Source organism: Gadus chalcogrammus, chromosome 12, assembly GCF_026213295.1.
Source record: "Gadus chalcogrammus isolate NIFS_2021 chromosome 12, NIFS_Gcha_1.0, whole genome shotgun sequence".
Classification (NCBI taxonomy): domain Eukaryota; kingdom Metazoa; phylum Chordata; class Actinopteri; order Gadiformes; family Gadidae; genus Gadus; species Gadus chalcogrammus.
The window spans coordinates 26,715,284-26,733,747 of NC_079423.1; the positions used below are offsets into that span (position 1 = coordinate 26,715,284).

The 18,464-nt window shown below is 45.2% G+C and overlaps 2 protein-coding genes across 3 annotated transcripts; both read left to right on the top strand.

The window, feature by feature from the left end:
* Positions 1-40: 40 nt before the first annotated feature.
* fpgt (fucose-1-phosphate guanylyltransferase) lies at positions 41-2,837 on the top strand. Its single transcript, XM_056603959.1, has 4 exons — positions 41-221; positions 310-477; positions 560-652; positions 1,043-2,837. Exons 1-4 carry the CDS (start codon positions 152-154, stop codon positions 2,485-2,487), a joined length of 1,776 nt encoding a protein of 591 aa, XP_056459934.1. The 5' UTR covers positions 41-151; the 3' UTR covers positions 2,488-2,837.
* A 225-nt stretch (positions 2,838-3,062) lies between these two features.
* tnni3k (TNNI3 interacting kinase) lies at positions 3,063-18,410 on the top strand. Of its 2 annotated transcripts, XM_056603958.1 has the most exons (25): positions 3,063-3,186; positions 3,436-3,544; positions 3,720-3,805; positions 4,601-4,698; positions 5,089-5,199; positions 5,299-5,397; positions 5,744-5,882; positions 6,183-6,327; positions 6,681-6,785; positions 6,887-6,981; positions 7,372-7,521; positions 7,608-7,691; positions 7,778-7,834; positions 8,138-8,230; positions 8,334-8,391; positions 8,686-8,880; positions 10,002-10,106; positions 10,518-10,570; positions 10,672-10,724; positions 11,585-11,717; positions 12,285-12,394; positions 14,682-14,751; positions 15,304-15,463; positions 16,805-16,884; positions 17,853-18,410. In XM_056603958.1, exons 1-25 carry the CDS (start codon positions 3,147-3,149, stop codon positions 17,930-17,932), a joined length of 2,508 nt encoding a protein of 835 aa, XP_056459933.1. In that variant the 5' UTR covers positions 3,063-3,146; the 3' UTR covers positions 17,933-18,410. The 2 variants fall into 2 exon arrangements, with proteins under 2 accessions (XP_056459933.1, XP_056459932.1); XM_056603957.1 differs by lacking the exon at positions 17,853-18,410 and having other exon boundaries at positions 14,682-14,741; positions 15,295-15,463.
* The last annotated feature ends 54 nt before the right edge of the window (positions 18,411-18,464 follow it).

The window sequence follows — 18,464 nt, forward strand, 5'->3', positions numbered from 1 at the left end:
TACTAGATGTAGCGTCAACAATGAACCACGTGATCACACCCGGATGTAGAGCGCTATCCCGCGAATGTAATAGAGAGAAACTGCATTTTCCGGAGTGCTGAACCTCCTTTATTATGTCCATGTGCTGAACACGTTCATATAATTTAATAACATGAATGACCAGGGCAAACATTTACAGCATGCAACGCGGGCAAAGCTAAGAAAATTCAATACTTTGCGTGGTAAGATTGACATAAGGCTAGTACAATAATACAATAGTGTTAACTGGTGCCTGGTATGAGCTGCATATTTCATGCTTTATGTATACAGGTGAAGAGGTACAACCTGGGGATTTTTGGGATCTGGTGATTGTGACCGCTGTCGATGAGAGCCAAAGAGTCGCGTACGAACTTCAGATCAAAGACAAAATAGCCAGAAAAGAACTTCCTCTAGGAGTCGAGTATAAAGTTTTCTCAGACCCACCTGGTGCCAAAATAGGTGAGTCCTCGACCTTCCGCGTTGTCGCCTTGTACTGTAGTGCACTTTCAAAGAATACCACTAATATGTTTTTTCTTTCAAGGGAATGGAGGCTCAACCCTTTATGTATTGCAACGGCTGGACAGCATCTATGGGAAGGCACTTGGCAAATTCAGGGTTATCCTGATCCATGCAGGTTTGGAAAGCTAAATTAAGGCAGTGTTTATTACAGTCACATTGCTTATTAACCAAGTCAAATCAATGCTAATTACTGTTAATTATGTGTATCACAACATTGCGTTGGTAGTATATTTATATTTTGTCCCGTAGGCCTAATGTACGTTTTGTAAGTCATCAAAAGGAAAAAATTAGTCATTGGCAAAACGTAATGCTTCAGGTGCTTAAAAAATAAAAGAGGAAAAGCAGATCTTGAATCACAATCTCAAATTCAATGCAAATGTATTCCAAAGTACAGGTTGTAACTCATAAAATAAACAATTACAATTTGCTCAGTGAAATTTGCCATTTCGATATCTCTGCCAATATGACCCGTGGCTATTTTCTTAAACCTTGCCTCTTGTTCCAGGAGGGTTCAGCCAGCGGTTGCCAAATGCCAGTGCTCTGGGGAAGATCTTCACCGCCCTGCCTCTGTGTGAGCCTCTCTACCAGATGTTGGAACTCAAGCTGGCCATGTATGTCGATTTCCCCTCGCAAATGCGCCCTGGCGTTCTGGTGACGTGTGCGGACGACATAGAGATGTACAGTATCTCTGAAGACGAGAGTGTTCGGTTCGACAAGCCTGGCTTCACTGCTCTGGCCCATCCTTCCTCGCTCTCCATCGGAACCACCCATGGGGTGTTTGTGTTGGGGAGCGATGACAAACATGCTCTCAAGGAAATGGAATACGTTTCCTGCCTTCAGTTCCTGCACAAGCCGAGCATCGCGAAAATGCAAGACACGGGTGCCGTTTGTAAAAAGCGCGGAGATAGTATTTCTTTGACTGACGATCAATTCGTCTACACGGACAGCACTTACTATGTGTGCTACACCACTGCACTGCTCCTTCTCTCCCTGCTAAAAGACATCACACCGCTGAGGTGCGAGGTCGACGCCTACGGGGACTTCCTCCAAGCCCTCGGCCCCGAAGCCACCGACGCGTACACTCACGACGGCGCAAACGTCCACAAGCGCGAGGAGAGCCTCGTGGCGGTGCGGCAGAAGATCTTCCGTCGCCTCAGTGGAACTCCGCTGAACGTCATCCTCCTCAACAACTCCAAGTTCTATCACATCGGCTCCACCGCCGAGTACCTCTTCCACCTCACCCATGACCCGGCGCTGAGGGCTGAGCTGGGCCTGGTCGCCTCGGCCTTCAGCGCCCGTCCCGGGGCCGACGGGCCTCCGGAGAGCGCCGCCGCCGCCGTCTCCGCCGCCGTCTCCTGTGTGATGCACAGTACCCTGGAGCCCAGTTGTTCTGTAGCCCGGAAGACCGTGTTGGAGTACTGCAGACTGGAGGCCAGGGTAACCGTAGGAACAGGCTCCATCCTCAGCGGTTGCTGGGTGGACCAGGGCCTCTGTGTACCCGCCGAGGTCTTCATGCACTCGCTGTGTGTGACGGCCAACCCCCACCAGCCGGCGGCCCGACCCGGGTTTGTCACTGTTTGCTTCGGTATCCATGACGACCTGAAGCGGAGCGTGCAGTCCCCGGCGCACGTGGAGGAGCTGACCTTCCTGGGGTTAAGCCTGACGAAGTGTCTCTCCCATTGGGGGATGGGTGAGGAAGTCCTGAAGTTCTCTGGGGATTGTAGCTTATGGAATGTCTGCCTGTTCCCTGTGTGCTCTGACCTGCAGAGTTCTTTCTCCATGACTTTGGACCTGCTGCAGGCGGTCCTGAAGGGCTCCACCTTTAACGTACCAAGCACCACCCAGCTCATGTCCATGCATCAGGCGCTACAGCTGAAGAACCTCAAGGAGATGTTGACGTTTCGGAAGGAGCTGTACAACAACATTAAGCAGAAGAGATCTATCCAATGATGGACAGAGTGTATTCATGATTACGCACACAATCCAACGTAGACATTAAGATTGTGTTTATTTGTAAATTCCATATTTACATCTAGACAATTTTTTTCTTCTTTGCTCAGGGACTGCATGCATGTAAACCGCATACAATGGGATTCAAACCAATAATTTTTCACCTTTTTGATTTAAACCCCCAACAATAATTATATTTGAATAATGTTTTCAATGCCTCCATTTGTATGCTATATTGAATCAAAATGTTTGCTTTTTATAAATGTATTTTTTGCGGACGTTGTACTATTTTTGTGTTTGTCATTGTTACAAATTATAATAAACATCAATGGAAAAGCTACTTTGAAGCTACTTTAAAGCTTGCCACTTTACCTTCTGCCTACCGTACAGCCCTGAGGTATAAGTATGTACGATGTAATAATACAAATACATGGCTCTGGTACATTGACCCACATAAATACATGGGCACTGTTTCAAATGGGGGGTCAGTCGGTGTTGTGTGGCATGCCACTCAAAAGAGGGTTATTTTTAGCTCAAACTGTGATCCCCTTTATCTGGGCCTATAGCAATTGTGTTAGTGAGTAGGATTGTGTTACTGCTTCCCTTTAGCTCACCCGAACAGCACTACAAAGACTCTCTGAGAGAAACAGACCCTGTCAATGGGAAATTACAAATCAAGACCAACCCAGACATGTACAGGTAATGTCTCTCCCTCTATCTTCACCATGTTTTGCATCTGGAATTGTTTCTGTGAGTGTTTGTGTGTGTGTGTGTGTGTGTGGGGGGGGGGGTCTGTATTGGTGAGTCATAACATGTTTTGTTTTCCACTGGAAAGGGTTCAAGGAGGTGACGCACTTCGAGGTACGTCACCTCCTTGAACCCTTAGCAATGCCTTACAATCTCTTTCCATACAATTTGTTGTATTCTTGGCATGATGTTGGTGAGAAGATGAGTGGAAGAAAAAGGTGAGCGAGTCCTACACAGTGATTGTGGAGAAGCTGGAGGATGACTGGCACATCAAGGAGGCTGAGCTTGCGGAGCTCAAATTCGCTTTTGGGTGAGCGTGGAATAATAGTGCTTTTCAAAAGGGGACAATCTGTAACCTAGCTATCTAATGAATGCACAGAGCAAGCAAGTTCAAGCAATTTGTATTTTTTGCAATTTTTTCTTCTGCAAATATCATCAAAATTACATACAGATGCAAGGCCTGTCTGTCTTTCTCTGTGTGGTAGCTCTGAGGAGGCCTTCCAGAAGGTGAACGTGAGCTACAGAACAGAGGAAGGCCTATCACTGTTGCATCTGTGCTGCGTGTGTGGAGGTATGCTCACTTAGCGGAAGTCTATTCATAGCTCCTCACCAAAACATTACACTGGAGAGACAACTCCTTCTCTAGGGCTTCTTTCTACCGCGCTCGATCTAACATCCTTGTTGATACAGGTCATGGGTTATATTGACCAACTCGTATTGAATTAGGAGTATTTGTAATGTCTAAATAACCTTGTCGCAATGGGGTAACTGTAGGACAAGCAGGATTATGGGTCTGTTTACTCTGATGTACCAGGGCATTGGTATTAGACTTCACTAGGGAAACACTCTGACCAGTACTTTGACACTTGCTTTTCAATGGTGATGTTGTGGGCTACTCATGGGTTTGCCCTGCTATGAAAGCTCTGTGAAAAGGGTCTGTGATGTGTTATTCTCCCGAGTTTATCCTATAACCATAACCTGGTCGACACAAATAGCAGACCAATAATAAGTGTAATGATCGACATCTGTGTGTTTCGTACGATGACACCTCTGAAAAAGGTATAATACACCCTTCTAATTAGCACCAATAGTACTCAGTACGTCAGAATGCCTCATGTTTTTTTTTAATGCCGATTTTGAGAGGATTCAAGCTAGTACCAATATTGTTCTCCCTTACCAAATGCTTTGGACAGTTCTGTGGTCTATAGGCCAAAACAGTCTACAAGATCTCATGTGAGATCAATATATGCAATATCCTCATTCCTACTATTCTATACAGCAAACTAATAGACTAGATGCAACAGAAGGTACTTCAGTACAACACACACACCCACACACACACATACATGTGTATGTTTGTGTCCAGGGACCAAGGCTCACATTCGCACCTTGATGCTGAAAGGCCTGCGTCCATCCAGACTCACGAGGAATGGATTCACGGCCCTCCACCTTGCCGCCTATAAGGTAGGACACAATTGATCAACTCTTCTTAGATTACTTTCTAGTCTACTAGGTTCTATCCCACAGAGCTTGACAGATATGTTATCTGCCCATGCAAGCCGATGGGAGCAATGTGTCTTCGGATTACTGCTTAGCCAAAGTTAACCACATGGTGGAGTGCAAGACACATAAACACCAGCCGTCACTCAAGCCTTTAGTATTTCATTTGTTGCTGTGAGTGGTTATTAAAGGTTTACCATAGCGTGTGGTGGATACTTTTTCAATGAATAATACTGTCTGAAGGTAACGGAGTGTAGGATGTGACTTTGACTGAAGAAAGAAGGTGATTTGCAGGTGTAGGGGTAAAAGTTGACACATGGCAAAGCAGACATTTTGTCTGCTTGTCTCCAAAAGGACAGTGCAGAGCTGGTGACGGCGTTGCTCCACGGGGGGTCCGATGTCCAGCAGGTGGGCTACGGTGCGCTAACGGCCCTCCATATCGCCACGGTAGCAGGGCACCACGAGGTAAACAACAACACAACCTTCCTTGTTCTTCCGTTCTGTTTGTGAGGGTTCCAGCGACGCTTTTAGGAAACTGGTGTCTTGATTTGAAACATCTTTCAGACGGTGGATATTTTACTACAACATGGAGCTAATGTCAACGTACAGGACGCTGTCTTCTTCTCCCCCCTGCACATTGCTGCCTACTACGGCCACGAGCAGGTCATTACCAGCCTCGACCGCACACTCCTGACTCCTGACTGCCTGGATCTGGAGGAAAATAACCAAGCGTGGCCAAACGTTCACACTTTTGCAAAGTGGTATTGGTTGGGTTGAAATTAGGATTATGAGAAATGTATACAATACAGTTACATTTAGTGATGAAACAATTTGAAAGAGGATACAATATTGATATTCAGCCAGGAATTATAATTATGTATTCATGTTTTACACACTCAAATAAAACATTTTTTTTTTATTTGAGTTTTTTTTTTTACACACTTTTGGGGTTTCTCCACCCCTTTTTTTTGCTTCTCCACCCTTTCTGTGCCACTCCGTCCTGGCGCAGGTGGCTAGGCTGCTCTTGAAGTTCGGGGCGGACCCCAACGTGAGTGGGGAGGTGGGCGACCGACCCCTTCACCTGGCTGCAGCCAAAGGCTTCCTGGGCCTGGTACAACTGCTGATGGGGGGGGGCTGCAAGACAGACGGTGAGTCCTGGACCCCCCCGCACGGAGGTTCACATCCTGCAATGATCATGCCTAATGGTAACAAATGGCTGTGACGAAAAATCACATATGCATGCGTTCATATGTAAATGAACAAATATACCTCTGCAGCTCATTCATCATATTGCGAGCAATGCAAGCAATCCAATTCCTCGATTTATCCTGAATAGGCGAACATAGTTGATGTGTGTTTTACACCCTAGACTTGATTTTTAAATCAATGTATTGGTAGATCAATTACAGCGCCATTAGTAAGTATCTTGTTTCCATGCGTGTTCCCAGTGAATGTTCTGGATAATGAAGACCACGTGCCTCTTCACCTGTGCTCCCGCTTCGGCCACCATGAGATCGTACGGTTCCTACTGACGGGCCACGGTGAAGCCCAGCCACACTCTGTGAACATCTACGGAGACACACCGCTGCACCTGTAAACGACCCCAGACATCCACTGCTGTACACACGCTGTCCATCAGGCTGACTGATGAATGAGGGATGGTACGAGGCGGATGTGTGTTGTGATGGCAGTAGCGGCAGGGCGGCAGTAGCTCAGGAGGTAGTCAAGGTTGACTGGTAACCGGAAGGTTACTAGTTCCTCCTCGAGTGTCCAGGTGTCCCTGTGCGAGACGCCTAATCCTGACTGCTCCTGACAAGCTAGGTGTCCACCTGCGTGGTTGACTCCGCCGTCGGCGTGTGAATGTGTGAACGAATGGTTGTAAGTCCACTTTGGGTAAAAGCGTCACCAAAATCCCCTAAATGTAAATGATGGTTGTGTTTCAACAGAGCGTGCTACAACGGGAAGTTTGAGGTGGTGAAGGAGATTATTCAGCTTTCTGGAACGGAGAGTCTGATGAAGGAAAACATCTTCAGTGAAACGGCGTTCCACAGGTATACTGCAATAGTCCTCTGCTTCCAAGTTATTCATGTCATTTAAAAATATGAATGATTGACATCAGTCAGTCATGAGAACGTTTGTGTGATTTGGACAGTGCGTGCACCTATGGTAGAAACCTGGACATGGTCAAGTTCCTCCTGACCCAAAGCCCCATGAGCATCAACCATCAAGGCAGAGATGGACACACGGGTACGTCTTCACAATACTAGGCCGGTTCTTCTAGTATGGGCCGGATCTTCTCAGCCACTTCTGGCCTCGATTCATAATTTCTGCACTCTCCCTGTAGACATCCTGATGTGAGACGCCTAACCCTGACCCGATCCTTCATGACGTGTCAAAACAACATTTTAAATCACTCTGAATGTCAAGGCTGATGATGGTTAAAATTAAGTCAAATAACACTTTATTTTAATTTTTTTTGTTTATTTATTTGAGTAATCACTCTAAAAGGGCAATGACATGGTTTCAACACCAACCTATAACTTACCAGTTTATAATAATGGGGATATTTCACCTCTTCCTATCAAGTCCATCCGTTCAGTATGCGCTGACCTGTCTCTCTGCCGAACCCCTGTCCAGCCCTGCACAGCGCCTGCTTCCACGGCCACATCCGCGTGGTGCAGTTCCTCTTGGACAGCGGGGCGGACATGAACCTAGTGGCCTGCGACCCCACCCGCTCCAGCGGGGAGAAGGAGGAGCAGACCTGTCTAATGTGGGCCTATGAGAAAGGTCTGTACCATGATGGTTGGGTGGGACTGGCCGGTCAGAGGGGCAGCCTTGTCACCACTTTTGGTTTTGTATTTTTTTTGTGACAGGTCACGATGCCATTGTGACCCTACTGAAACATTACAAGCGCCCGGACGATTCCCCGTGTAATGAGTACTCCCAGCCAGGAGGGGGTGAGTGACCTGGAAGCGCAGCTAGCAGAGGGATTAAAGGGACGGTATTTAATCTAGTTTGCTTTAATCATGTCTTTTTCATTCAGATGGCTCCTACGTGTCAGTCCCGTCCCCTCTGGGAAAGATCAAGAGCATGACTAAAGGTACCAGACTCCTGACCAGCTAACATGACACACGGTGCGCTGACCAGGTCAGCGCACAGTGTGACCCAATAAGGTCAACCTGACCTTATTAGGTTGCTTAGCGGACTTTCTGTGCCAAAAGGCCTTCAAATAGGATACTTATACTGCTATATTAGGTTTTTTTTTATACTAAGAATGCAGGTAAGAGGCAACAAGTCTGTCACTTAACAATGAATAAGGTAATAGCGTAATCCAATTTTCTAAGGCCCTAATATCCTGCTACGAGGTTGATTCAAAATTGTTTTTTTTTTTCCACCCTTTCAGAGAAGGCTGATGTTCTTCTACTCCGGGCCAGTCTGCCGTCTCATTTCCACCTTCAGCTCTCGGATCTGGAGTTCAATGAAATCATTGGTTCAGGTTTCTGTCTTCAATTTTATACTGTTTTTGTCTGTGGTGTTTGGCAGTGAACAGAAAATAGGCTTTAGTCCACAGTCTAACATCACATCTCTCTCTCATCCAGGTTCCTTCGGCAAGGTCTACCGAGGGAAATGCAGGAGCAAAGTTGTCGCCATTAAACGGTATTTTGGGACGGGACGCACATCTACTTAATTCACTGTCCAGTGGATTGTAATGAGTGTATTAATACAGTAGCCAGTTGATTTAAAACCTCCCAGACACTTTGCTACGGTTCACTTCTGCTGAGCGAGTTTGTATTCGAAACAAATATGCCATCAGACTTTAGATAAGAATCTTTAGGCCCAATCCCATTTCTAAGGAAGGAGGGAAGGGGTAAGGGGAAGAAATGGGATTGGGCCATAGTCTGACTTGTAAGACTTCCCCTCAACGGTGTAAAACGAGTCCCTCTCCTTCAGCTACCGAGCCAACACCTACTGCTCCAAGTCGGACGTGGACATGTTCTGCCGCGAGGTGTCCATCCTCTGCCGGCTCAACCACCCGTGTGTCATCCAGTTTGTGGGGGCGTGCCTGGACGACCCCAGCCAGTTCGCTATCGTCACCCAGTATGTGTCTGGGGGATCCCTGTTCTCCCTCCTCCACGAGCAGAAGAGGTGAGGAAAACTACCGGGGAGGCAGGTCCCCCGACTGACCGGTGTACCGCAGACAGGGGTGGAGAGTTACTAACCTGATTAAGTCAATCTTTGTTTATATATTTAAAAAAAAAGCGCAATATCATTGTGGAGAGGGAAATGACACAAAATTAAGAAATAACATAAAATCATCGACATAATCATCCATCATAATCACAGAGATAGATTTGAGAGGAATTAACAACACACATGGATTATGAGAAAGCTAAGCCAAACTTGTGCTGCACCGGCAGACTGTTACAGAGGAGACGAGCATGGACACTAAATGCTGCTTCCCTTCAGGTCCTGGTCTTCACAAGAATGACTGACAGGTCGTAATTGACCTGTGTGTATACAGGCTTTATCCGAAGACATAATAACACGGATGCATTTCTATGTCAAATAACTTACATCTAAAGTTATTTTGTCATTGACTCTACACGTCGAATCAATGTTCTCATTTTTCCCGTTTACGTGTAACTATACCACAAATGCTGTCATTGTCCAAAATGGATTCTACAGTAATGGCAGCCATAGAGCTGTAATTGAGCAATCAGTCCGGGGAAGCAGTACCCTCGGAACTCACCGGCGTCTGTTTACACAACATAGCGACACATGTCTCCAGCTCTAATTACTGTCCTTCTCTGTAGCGTCTCTGCCTCTCATGCATGCACACACACACCACACGCACACGCACACGCACACACACACACACACACACACACACACACACTCTCTTATATCCCTTGCCCCCTCCCCCCCCTCCCTCTCCCATCATTGATCCAGATAAAGTGTTCCAGCTAACTCTAAGCTCAGGTGCTTTCTAAGATAGACTACCTTCATTGATCCGGGGGAAGTGGGTGTGTGTGTAAGTGTTGGGCGGAGTGTGTGTGAGTGTGTATATTCTGTGTGTGTGTATGGTGTGCAAGTGCAATTGCCTGAGTGTTATTGGTGTGCATCATGTGTGCGTGTGATCTGTTGTTAGTGTGTGTGCGTGTGCCTGTGTGTGTGTGTGTGGGGGTCAGGGAGCCTGATTGGCAGGGTCCATTGATCTGCTGAAGCGCTAAGTGGGCGTCTGCTTTAATGATGTGTCCACGGCGCAGGCTGATTGACCTGCAGTCCAAGCTGGTCATCGCCATCGACGTGGCCAAGGGCATGGAGTACCTGCACAACCTCACCCAGCCAATCATACATCGGGACCTCAACAGGTAGATGCAGATGTAATTAGGCAAGGAAAGGCGAGGCAACTTTATTTATATAGCACTTTTCATACACGAGGCAGACTCATAGTGCTTCACATAGAAACATCGTCATGCAATAAAATGTAATGATAAAAATAAGATACGTAAGTAAAAAAAGGCATTACAGAAAGTGCAATGTATGTAAGATTTAGCAGAAAGCTAAAGCAAACGTACAATAAAATGAAAGAAATTAAAAAAAATCGTCAAAGGCGTAATAAAAAAAAAAGCATTGTAGAAGGTGCTCTGTATTTAAAATTTAGCAGAAAGCTTAAGCAACACAAAAGGTCTTCAGTCTTGTTATAAGGGACCACCCCCATGGGTTTGGGGATTGAACATCCCACAAAAACGCTAATGCCGTACATACTGTGTTCCCCTCAGCCACAACATCCTGCTCTACGAGGACGGACACGCAGTGGTGGCTGATTTCGGGGGTGAGGGCAGCAGCCGTCTCTCTCCCCTGTGTCTTTGACTGTGAAATATGCTGATTTGAGGCCATTTTCTGGCATATGATGGAGTCTTCTTTTTCCCGCAGAATCCAGGTTCCTGCTGTCGGTGGCGCAGGACAACATGACCAAGCAGCCAGGGGTCGGTCGTCATGGTTACATCTTGTTTTTTAACATTGTTCAGGAAATCTGACTTTAGAGCACATAAAGGTTGTGACATTACAACACCATGTTGGTCACTGTGTTGCACTAACAAACCTAAACTCAGCATTTTTTTTAAATTCTATGTGTTAATTGATCTAGACGTACAAGATTCATTTGATCAATCCCAGAATGTATACTCTACATTTTTGCAATTTTTGGTTACATCTTTAATTAAAGAAGAGAAATAGTGCTTACGGTAAAGACAATCATTCAACATATAGCATATTTTTTAAAGGATGTAAAACGTCACATACAGTAATCATTCTCCAAGAGATACTGCCAACAGCCCTGGGCCCTGGGCTAGCTCCAGAAGGCTGCGTGTGTGTGGAGGGGCTGACTCAGCAGCAGCAGCAGCACCCAGAGTGCGTAGCCTACTCGGGGGGGGGGGGAAACTGTGTGTGCTGCCTCCCCTGGGGACAAACATGTCCTCAAGAACCACAGGGAGCGCCCTGCTTTACGGCTGTAATTGGACCTGGATGTCAGTGTGTGCTTTAACCCTGTCTAACTCCCAAGACGCTGAAATATATATTTAATAATGTGTGTGTGCATGCAGGTTCATGTATCTGTGGTAAGATAGATAAGACAGACTTTCTGGGTCGCAAAGGTAATTTCCCTCGGACACTTCAAAAGTGCATTCGTTTTTAAATTACATTTGACATACAAATAATTTATGTGAATATGGTTGTGTGTATGTGTGTATGTGTGTGTGTGTGTGTGTGTGTGTGTGTGTGTGTGTGTGTGTGTGTGTGTGTGTGTGTGTGTGTGTGTGTGTGTGTGTGTGTGTGTGTGTGTGTGTAGAACTTGCGGTGGATGGCTCCAGAGGTGTTCACGCAGTGCACGCGCTACACGGTGAAGGCAGACATGTTCAGCTACGCCCTATGTCTCTGGGAGCTGCTGACTGGGGAAGTCCCTTTTGCCCACCTGAAGCCTGGTACCTCCTCACTCCTCCTCACTACTCCTCAAACCTCCTCGAACCTCCTCACTCTTCCTCACTCCTCCTCGAACCTCCTCACTCCTCCTCAGGTCTCCTCACTCCTCATCAAACCTTCTCCCTCCTATTAACTCCTCCTCAAACCTCCTCACAATGTTTCCCTCCTCCTCACTCCTCACTCGTTCTTCCTACTCCTCACATCTTGTCGCACCTCCTCACTCCTCCTCGTCTATCTGTGTATATAGACCTCCACGTAACAATCGTCATGTGCACGTCCTGAAATCTTCTCCTGAATTCTTGTTTCAAATATTATACAAAATATTAAGATAACCACAGTATGATCATAATCATAATCCTGATGATCATTATAACTACAGTGTTTTAGATTATATATTATTATTATATATTGTAAAAATCACATTTCAAACATGAGCCAGTGTTTCTAGATGGCCAGACAAGATACAGTGAAGTTATTAAATAAGAGATATTTATTGAAAACATGATTACATATGAAGGTTAGTAGTCTTTTATGATTGACGTTCAGGCCATCGTTCATGTTCCCCTCAGCGGCCGCGGCTGCAGACATGGCCTACCATCTGATCCGGCCTCCCATTGGCTACTCCATCCCCAAGCCCATCTCAGCACTCCTGATGCGGGGATGGAACGCCTCTCCAGAGGCAAGTGACCGACCAACTAACTGACTGACTGACCAACTAACTGACTGACTGACTAACTAACTGACTGAATGACCAACTAACTGACTTGCTACATGATCAACTGAAGACTTGAATGACTTGAATGTTAAATTAATAACTGATTAAATAACTGTATTAGTTAATGCAGTAACATGCGATAACTAACAATGAACTAACAATTAATTAACAGTTAACTAGTGTCCTAGTAATCCTTTACCAATGGTGGCATCAACATTATCCTTTTGCTACCTGCATATATAATGTGTGTGTGTGGGTGTGTGTGTGGGTGTGTGCATGCCTGAATGCATGCATGCGTGGGATAAACAAGTGAAAACAACAGGCGGTCCACCAATAAAAAAACATATTTCGTCGGCTACAAAATAAAAACCGTCTGGAGGCCAAATCAGCGCGTCCCACGTCAGCAGCCGAGCCCGGTTTGCATGTTCAGCAAACGACAGCGTTCCCGGGGGGCCCTCTTTATTGCAAAGCTGTTCACAATCTACCAGCACACACGTAAAGCCCCCACTGTGCAGCGCCTGGGCTCTTCATAACCGCCTCGACTTACATATTTACCTCTAATTATGATGATCATTAAGGCAGCCAGGCAGGTCCTCACACCCCCCCCCCCCCCCCCCACACACCCTCCGGCCCTCCCTTCCCATGACCCAGCAGCCAGGGACGTTGAGTCAGGCAGGCGGTTGGTTAGCAACCCACCCACCCCCCACCTCGGAGGACCAGAGGCAATCCTCCCACTGGTTGTCGCCAGCTCCCATAGCGCCCGGTGGGTGCCACTGTGTTGTGTGTACATTTACATTTAGGGCATTTAGCAGACGCTTTTATCCAAGGCGACTTGCAATATGTACATTTGCCATAAGAAGTGCAACAATATATCGCTGTCGGTACAGAAAGGATGTTCATAGAACCAAGTGCAAGTACAACAATCGCTAGGCTAGCCAATTCCAATTCCTTGTGTGTAGTGTCGCTCATTGGTGTGCTACAGGACGCTGTGCAGACTCATCGTTCTAAGACCCCCCCCCCCCCCCCAAGCCCTGCCTGCCGCTTGCACTTTGCAGAATTGGTATCCCATGGGTTGTAAAGGTGCTTGAATATGCTCTTGTAGATGCTGGTTTGTTACAGACCCTGTGAATGAAAAATCTCCTTGATGCCACTAACTTTTGCTACGTTAGTGCCTAGCGTCCACAATGCTCTTGTGTTTCAGAACCCCTAAAACAAGCCTTAGTCAGTCTGGATGGACTGATACTGAGACTTTAGAGCACTACCAGTGCTTAATGTAAAAGGGGTTCATGGTTTTGTCATTGCTTTTGTTCCAGCGTCCTGCAACTAAGCAACCAATCGCTGGATAGACAATCTGCTTCATGTTTAGTCTGGTGCGCACGTGCCCAGTGTACGTGGATGGTCACATGATAAAGCGTTATTTAGGCGTGAAGTATGGACAGGGGTTATTTCTCAAATGCTGCTAAAACGCTCGACTGGGCGGAAACTAAAACGTATTAGTGTTAATGTAGCCTTGAACATACAAACACATGAAAATACATCAACAATAATTAAAACAACCTAACACTTTACAATAATAGGTAACTACAAACTAAGAAACATTAAAATATTCATCAGTTAATTATCTAACGTTAATTACATTTTATGTTACAATATATATGTTTTTATGTAGATAGATAGATCGATTGATCATTATAGATAGATAAATATCTATATCTCTATCTAATCTATAGATAGCTTTTAGTTTATATTCCAAAACGCTAAAGGCTGATGTGCGCTGTGCTCTTTGGGTGTAATGTATTGAAGGCTACCTACAGCCTGTGGATGTGATGCATAATTGAGAAGCTCTGGGGTGGCCAGGGTGTTTGTTGTTGTGAAGTCGGGGGAGAGATCTGAGGACAGCTCCCCAGCCTGGCTTCACCTTTTGCTGCGTGTGTGTGTGGGCGGAATAAGCGGGCCATGGAGTGGAAGCACATGGGTGTGTGTTTTGTGTTTGGCATCTTTGATGTTTGACCCACCTTAGAACACTGGTTGGTGAGGTGTGTCTCTTGAGATGCAGATAGTCCACTCATAAAATAAAATGTACTCACCCATCGCTTTCTGGCTATTCTGCACTCAGGGATGCTAAACTAAACTTGGCCATGCAATTTAATTTTTTCCATTTTTACAGCATGCTGCTCTCAGCGTCACTTGTGTAGGTCACTTTGTGTAAGTGGTGAAACGTTGATATCATTTCCTCATCACATCCTCATAGGACCGACCTGAGTTCTCGGAGGTGGTGAGCAGCCTGGAAGAATGCCTCTGCAATATTGAGGTACGGCCACGGAGATTCACAGCTTAGTAACGCAGAAAAACAGTGAACAATTACTTCATACTGACTTTTATGATATGTATATGATGAATATCTGATTGTCTTCTTCTACGGATCTATTTTGTGTGTGTGTGTGTGGATCAATGGCTCTATGTTGGATCTGTGTGTGTGTGTGTGTGCGTTTAGTTTTAAGTTAAGTTTGGTTTGGTTTATTTCGATCACATCGATTCACAACATTACATACAGACATAAGTAAAAAAAAAAAGATGAAAATAATTATAGTTGTCAGCTTAATTTATGCATTGACATTTCTTATCAATAGTACTGATCGAAAAGGTGAAGGATGAAGCACTAGCTTATTGCACCTACCCTTTTTACCTTATGTTATATCTATTTGTTTTGCGTAGCTGCCTCAGGTTCTTTATTTGTGTGTGTGTGTGTGTGTGTGTGTGTGTGTGTGTGTGTGTGTGTGTGTGTGTGTGTGTGTGTGTGTGTGTGTGTGTGTGTGTTGTGTGTGTGTGTGTGTGTGTGTGTGTGTGTGTTGTTTTGTGCCCAGCTCATGTCTCCGCCTCCAGCAACAGCAGTGGCTCTCTGTCCCCGTCCTCCTCGTCCGACTGCCTGCTGGGTCGGGGCGGACCCGGACGGAGCCACGTGGCCGCCCTGCGCTCCCGCTTCGAGCTGGAGTACGCCCTGAACGCCCGGGCCTACGCCGTCTGGACCCAGAGGTACTTGGTTACCGGCGTACTTATTCAAACGTATTTTTGCACTCTGGGTTTTCTACCTAAATGACTCCCAAGGGTCAAAGCTGAACACTCTAACTTCCTCTTCTTTCTCATGTCCTTTAACGTGAGAACAGTAGGCTATTCTACCATCTCTCGTTCCCAGGCCTGTGCTGCAGTAATTGCAATGTGCTACAGTAACTAAGACCGTCTTGCTGGAAGTGATAGCTGTGGCCCGTGCTATTGTTCCTCCTGTCACCTGTAAACCACTAGTGGTAGTTGCCTGCAACACAGAGGAATGTGGTTGCTCAGATACAGGCACAGGAGGGGGGAACAAAACAAAGAAAAACACAATAAAACATGCATGGCCTTCTGACCTGGAGCACTCTTTTTACCGAAGGCAATGCTTGTGTATTGTGTGCACTTGTGTGTGTAAATGTGTGTGTGTGTGTGTGTAATTGTGTATATATGCGAGTGTATGCATGCTTGTATGCGTACGTGTATATATATGTGTCTGTGTGTTTATATGCATGTGTGTGCGAATGTGTGTGTATGTGTATTTATATGCATGTGTATATGTGTTCCCACGTGTGTGTGTTGTATGTGTGCACGCACACCTGTGTGTGAATGTGTGTGTGTGTGCGCGCCTTTCTGGCAGACGGTTTCGGAGAGGTAGGGCAGGCTATTGTGGAGCAGGGGCTGTGACGCTAGTGTCTGTCTGTCAGACATTCCTTGGCACCACATCAAGTCGGTCTCCCTGTTACCACCAGAGAAAGTGGGTGGCATCACTTGCGTGGTACAAATCCCTAGAGATATACGATCTGGCACGATAGTCTTCTTGTGTGTAGCCCACCATACCTGTTTTCTTCCATGATGTTGGGCTATTTTTAGTACAACTCATATTAGTGTGTCAAAGGAGAATCACCCTTGCTCTTTTAGTAGTGGTTATCAATATGGGGGGGGGGATGGATTACATTTGAGGTGATCAACAATGTTATCAAGGCTCAAGGCTCACCTGTTCAGAGTTCACCTAGACTCTGCATCGCTCTCCTACTTGTTGTATGTTGTACTTCCTGGCACTTAATGTACGCACTTATTGTATGTCGTATTTAGTTATAGTACTTAGTTATGTAGCATATTATCCTAGCTATCTTTGTAGTATACAGGGAATGGGTTAACCTAGCGATTGTTAGTGCTTGGCACTTGTCTCTATGAACATCCTCATTGTACCCACTACCCAGTGATATATTGTTTCATTTTCTTATGACAATGTAGTTATTTTAAGTTGCTTTAGATAAAAGCGTCAAATGCACTAATTGTCAATGTAAATGTATTAATTGTCCTCAGCGAGCAGCGCCGTGCGTCTGGAGGTTTGTCCCTGGAGGAACTGCGAAGGAACATGCAGTTTGCACCCATCGACCGCAACGGTTTGTATTGTGTTTGCTCCGTTGCTATATCTACGTATCATCTGCTATTGCATCTGTATATCATCTGTTCTATATCTACATTTCATCTGTTATCATAATGGTTGGTAATCGGAGAACCGAGCTCATTACTTTAACAAAAATGTTTTGTACTGGTTTAAGGAAAGATATGTGGCTTTTTGGAATCATTTCACTTGTATTATATTATCTTGATGGTACTTGAGGTCTATAGTCATAAACACAGATGCTGCATTTGTCTTTGGATCATACGTCAACATGACCGCCATGTTGGAGAGGCCAAGACCGGCCTGTTTACATTTAGTTTATATTTCTCAAATGAATTCAATTAGTGGTTTTTATTCAAGGGTTCATAATCTACGTGGAATATATTTTATGTGAAAAATATACATTATGATATAATAAGAATATAAATACGAGGGAGCTCCTATCATCCTTCGAGTTGCATGGCTGCTGGCTTCTGTAAGTGTTGTATGACTGCAATTTCTGGACTTTCCCTTTTCGAATCTATCCCCGAATCTATTCCATGTTTGAAAGGGCTGCAAGAAGGAAATGTTCCAGAACGTAACTGCAAGTGCCTGAGAGTTTTTCCCAGTATTCTGCCAGGAAGGTGTGAAAAGGGGCTTGGTTAAAGCTGACATATTATACCACCAGGTGTGAGTGTGATTAGCCGTTACTCACTGTTTTGAAAATCGGCCTCTTCTGACATCACAAGTGGGCGTGTCCACCTAGATGTGTGTTGGATAGATCAGTCTACCAGCCTACCCATTGGACTGTAGCAAACGTTGCTCAACTATCTGTCAAACATCTTGGTGGCCACTTGTGATGTCAGAAGAGGCAGTATTTCAAAACGGCTTGTAACGGCTATTCACCCTCAGACCTGGTGGTATAATATGTCACCTTTAATATCAGACCTCCATGTGGTGAACCTGGTGTTTGTTCACGGTCTCCAGGTTACGTGTCTGATCCCATGAGCACCATGAGGTTCCACTCGTCCTGCAGCAGCAGTGGCAGCTTCGAAGACAGCAACTAACACCACAAGCAGGGCCGTCCAGCATTCTAACCTAGTTAAACTGTGTCATTTTATTACCCATACTGTTGGTAAGACTTATAAGTAAGGGATTTGATGACCTTTTGCTGTGAATATGTGAGACACCTTTTGTGTGCTTAAGTTTTGCAATACAAATATTCTTAATGATGTATCCATACAAATATGATATTTTAGAGTACTTTCTTGGGGACTTTATGTAAATATTTCTTCATTCAAGTTTTTTGTGTGTTTATTGTTAATGATTAATAGAATCCGAATAAAAATCTGTCTTGTACAGAATTAGAACTTTAAGCCTTTGATTAAATCATTTTTTTTATTTTTAATGGCCAACTCACACAAGCATTTGCAATTGACTCTGCCAGAGATTACATTTTTGACTTACATTGTTCACAATAATCACACCAATAGAAAATCATTGATATAACTGGAAACAAACAGAGAAAGAGGTAGTTTACGACACAAATCAGTGCCTATGTAAAACATGTCATATGTTACATAGCTACAGTAATTATGC

Excerpts from the sequence above, each read along its gene's own strand:
- tnni3k (XM_056603958.1), top strand. The coding sequence starts at position 3,147 with ATGGGAAATTACAAATCAAGACCAACCCAGACATGTACAG. Across the intron at positions 7,692-7,777 it reads GTACTCCCAGCCAGGAGGGG|ATGGCTCCTACGTGTCAGTC; the intron begins GTGAGTGACCTG and ends TTTTTCATTCAG. Across the intron at positions 14,752-15,303 it reads CAATATTGAGGTACGGCCAC|CCGCCTCCAGCAACAGCAGT; the intron begins GGAGATTCACAG and ends CAGCTCATGTCT.
- fpgt (XM_056603959.1), top strand. The coding sequence starts at position 152 with ATGAATGACCAGGGCAAACATTTACAGCATGCAACGCGGGCAAAGCTA. Across the intron at positions 478-559 it reads CCCACCTGGTGCCAAAATAG|GGAATGGAGGCTCAACCCTT; the intron begins GTGAGTCCTCGA and ends TTTTCTTTCAAG. Across the intron at positions 653-1,042 it reads GGTTATCCTGATCCATGCAG|GAGGGTTCAGCCAGCGGTTG; the intron begins GTTTGGAAAGCT and ends CTCTTGTTCCAG.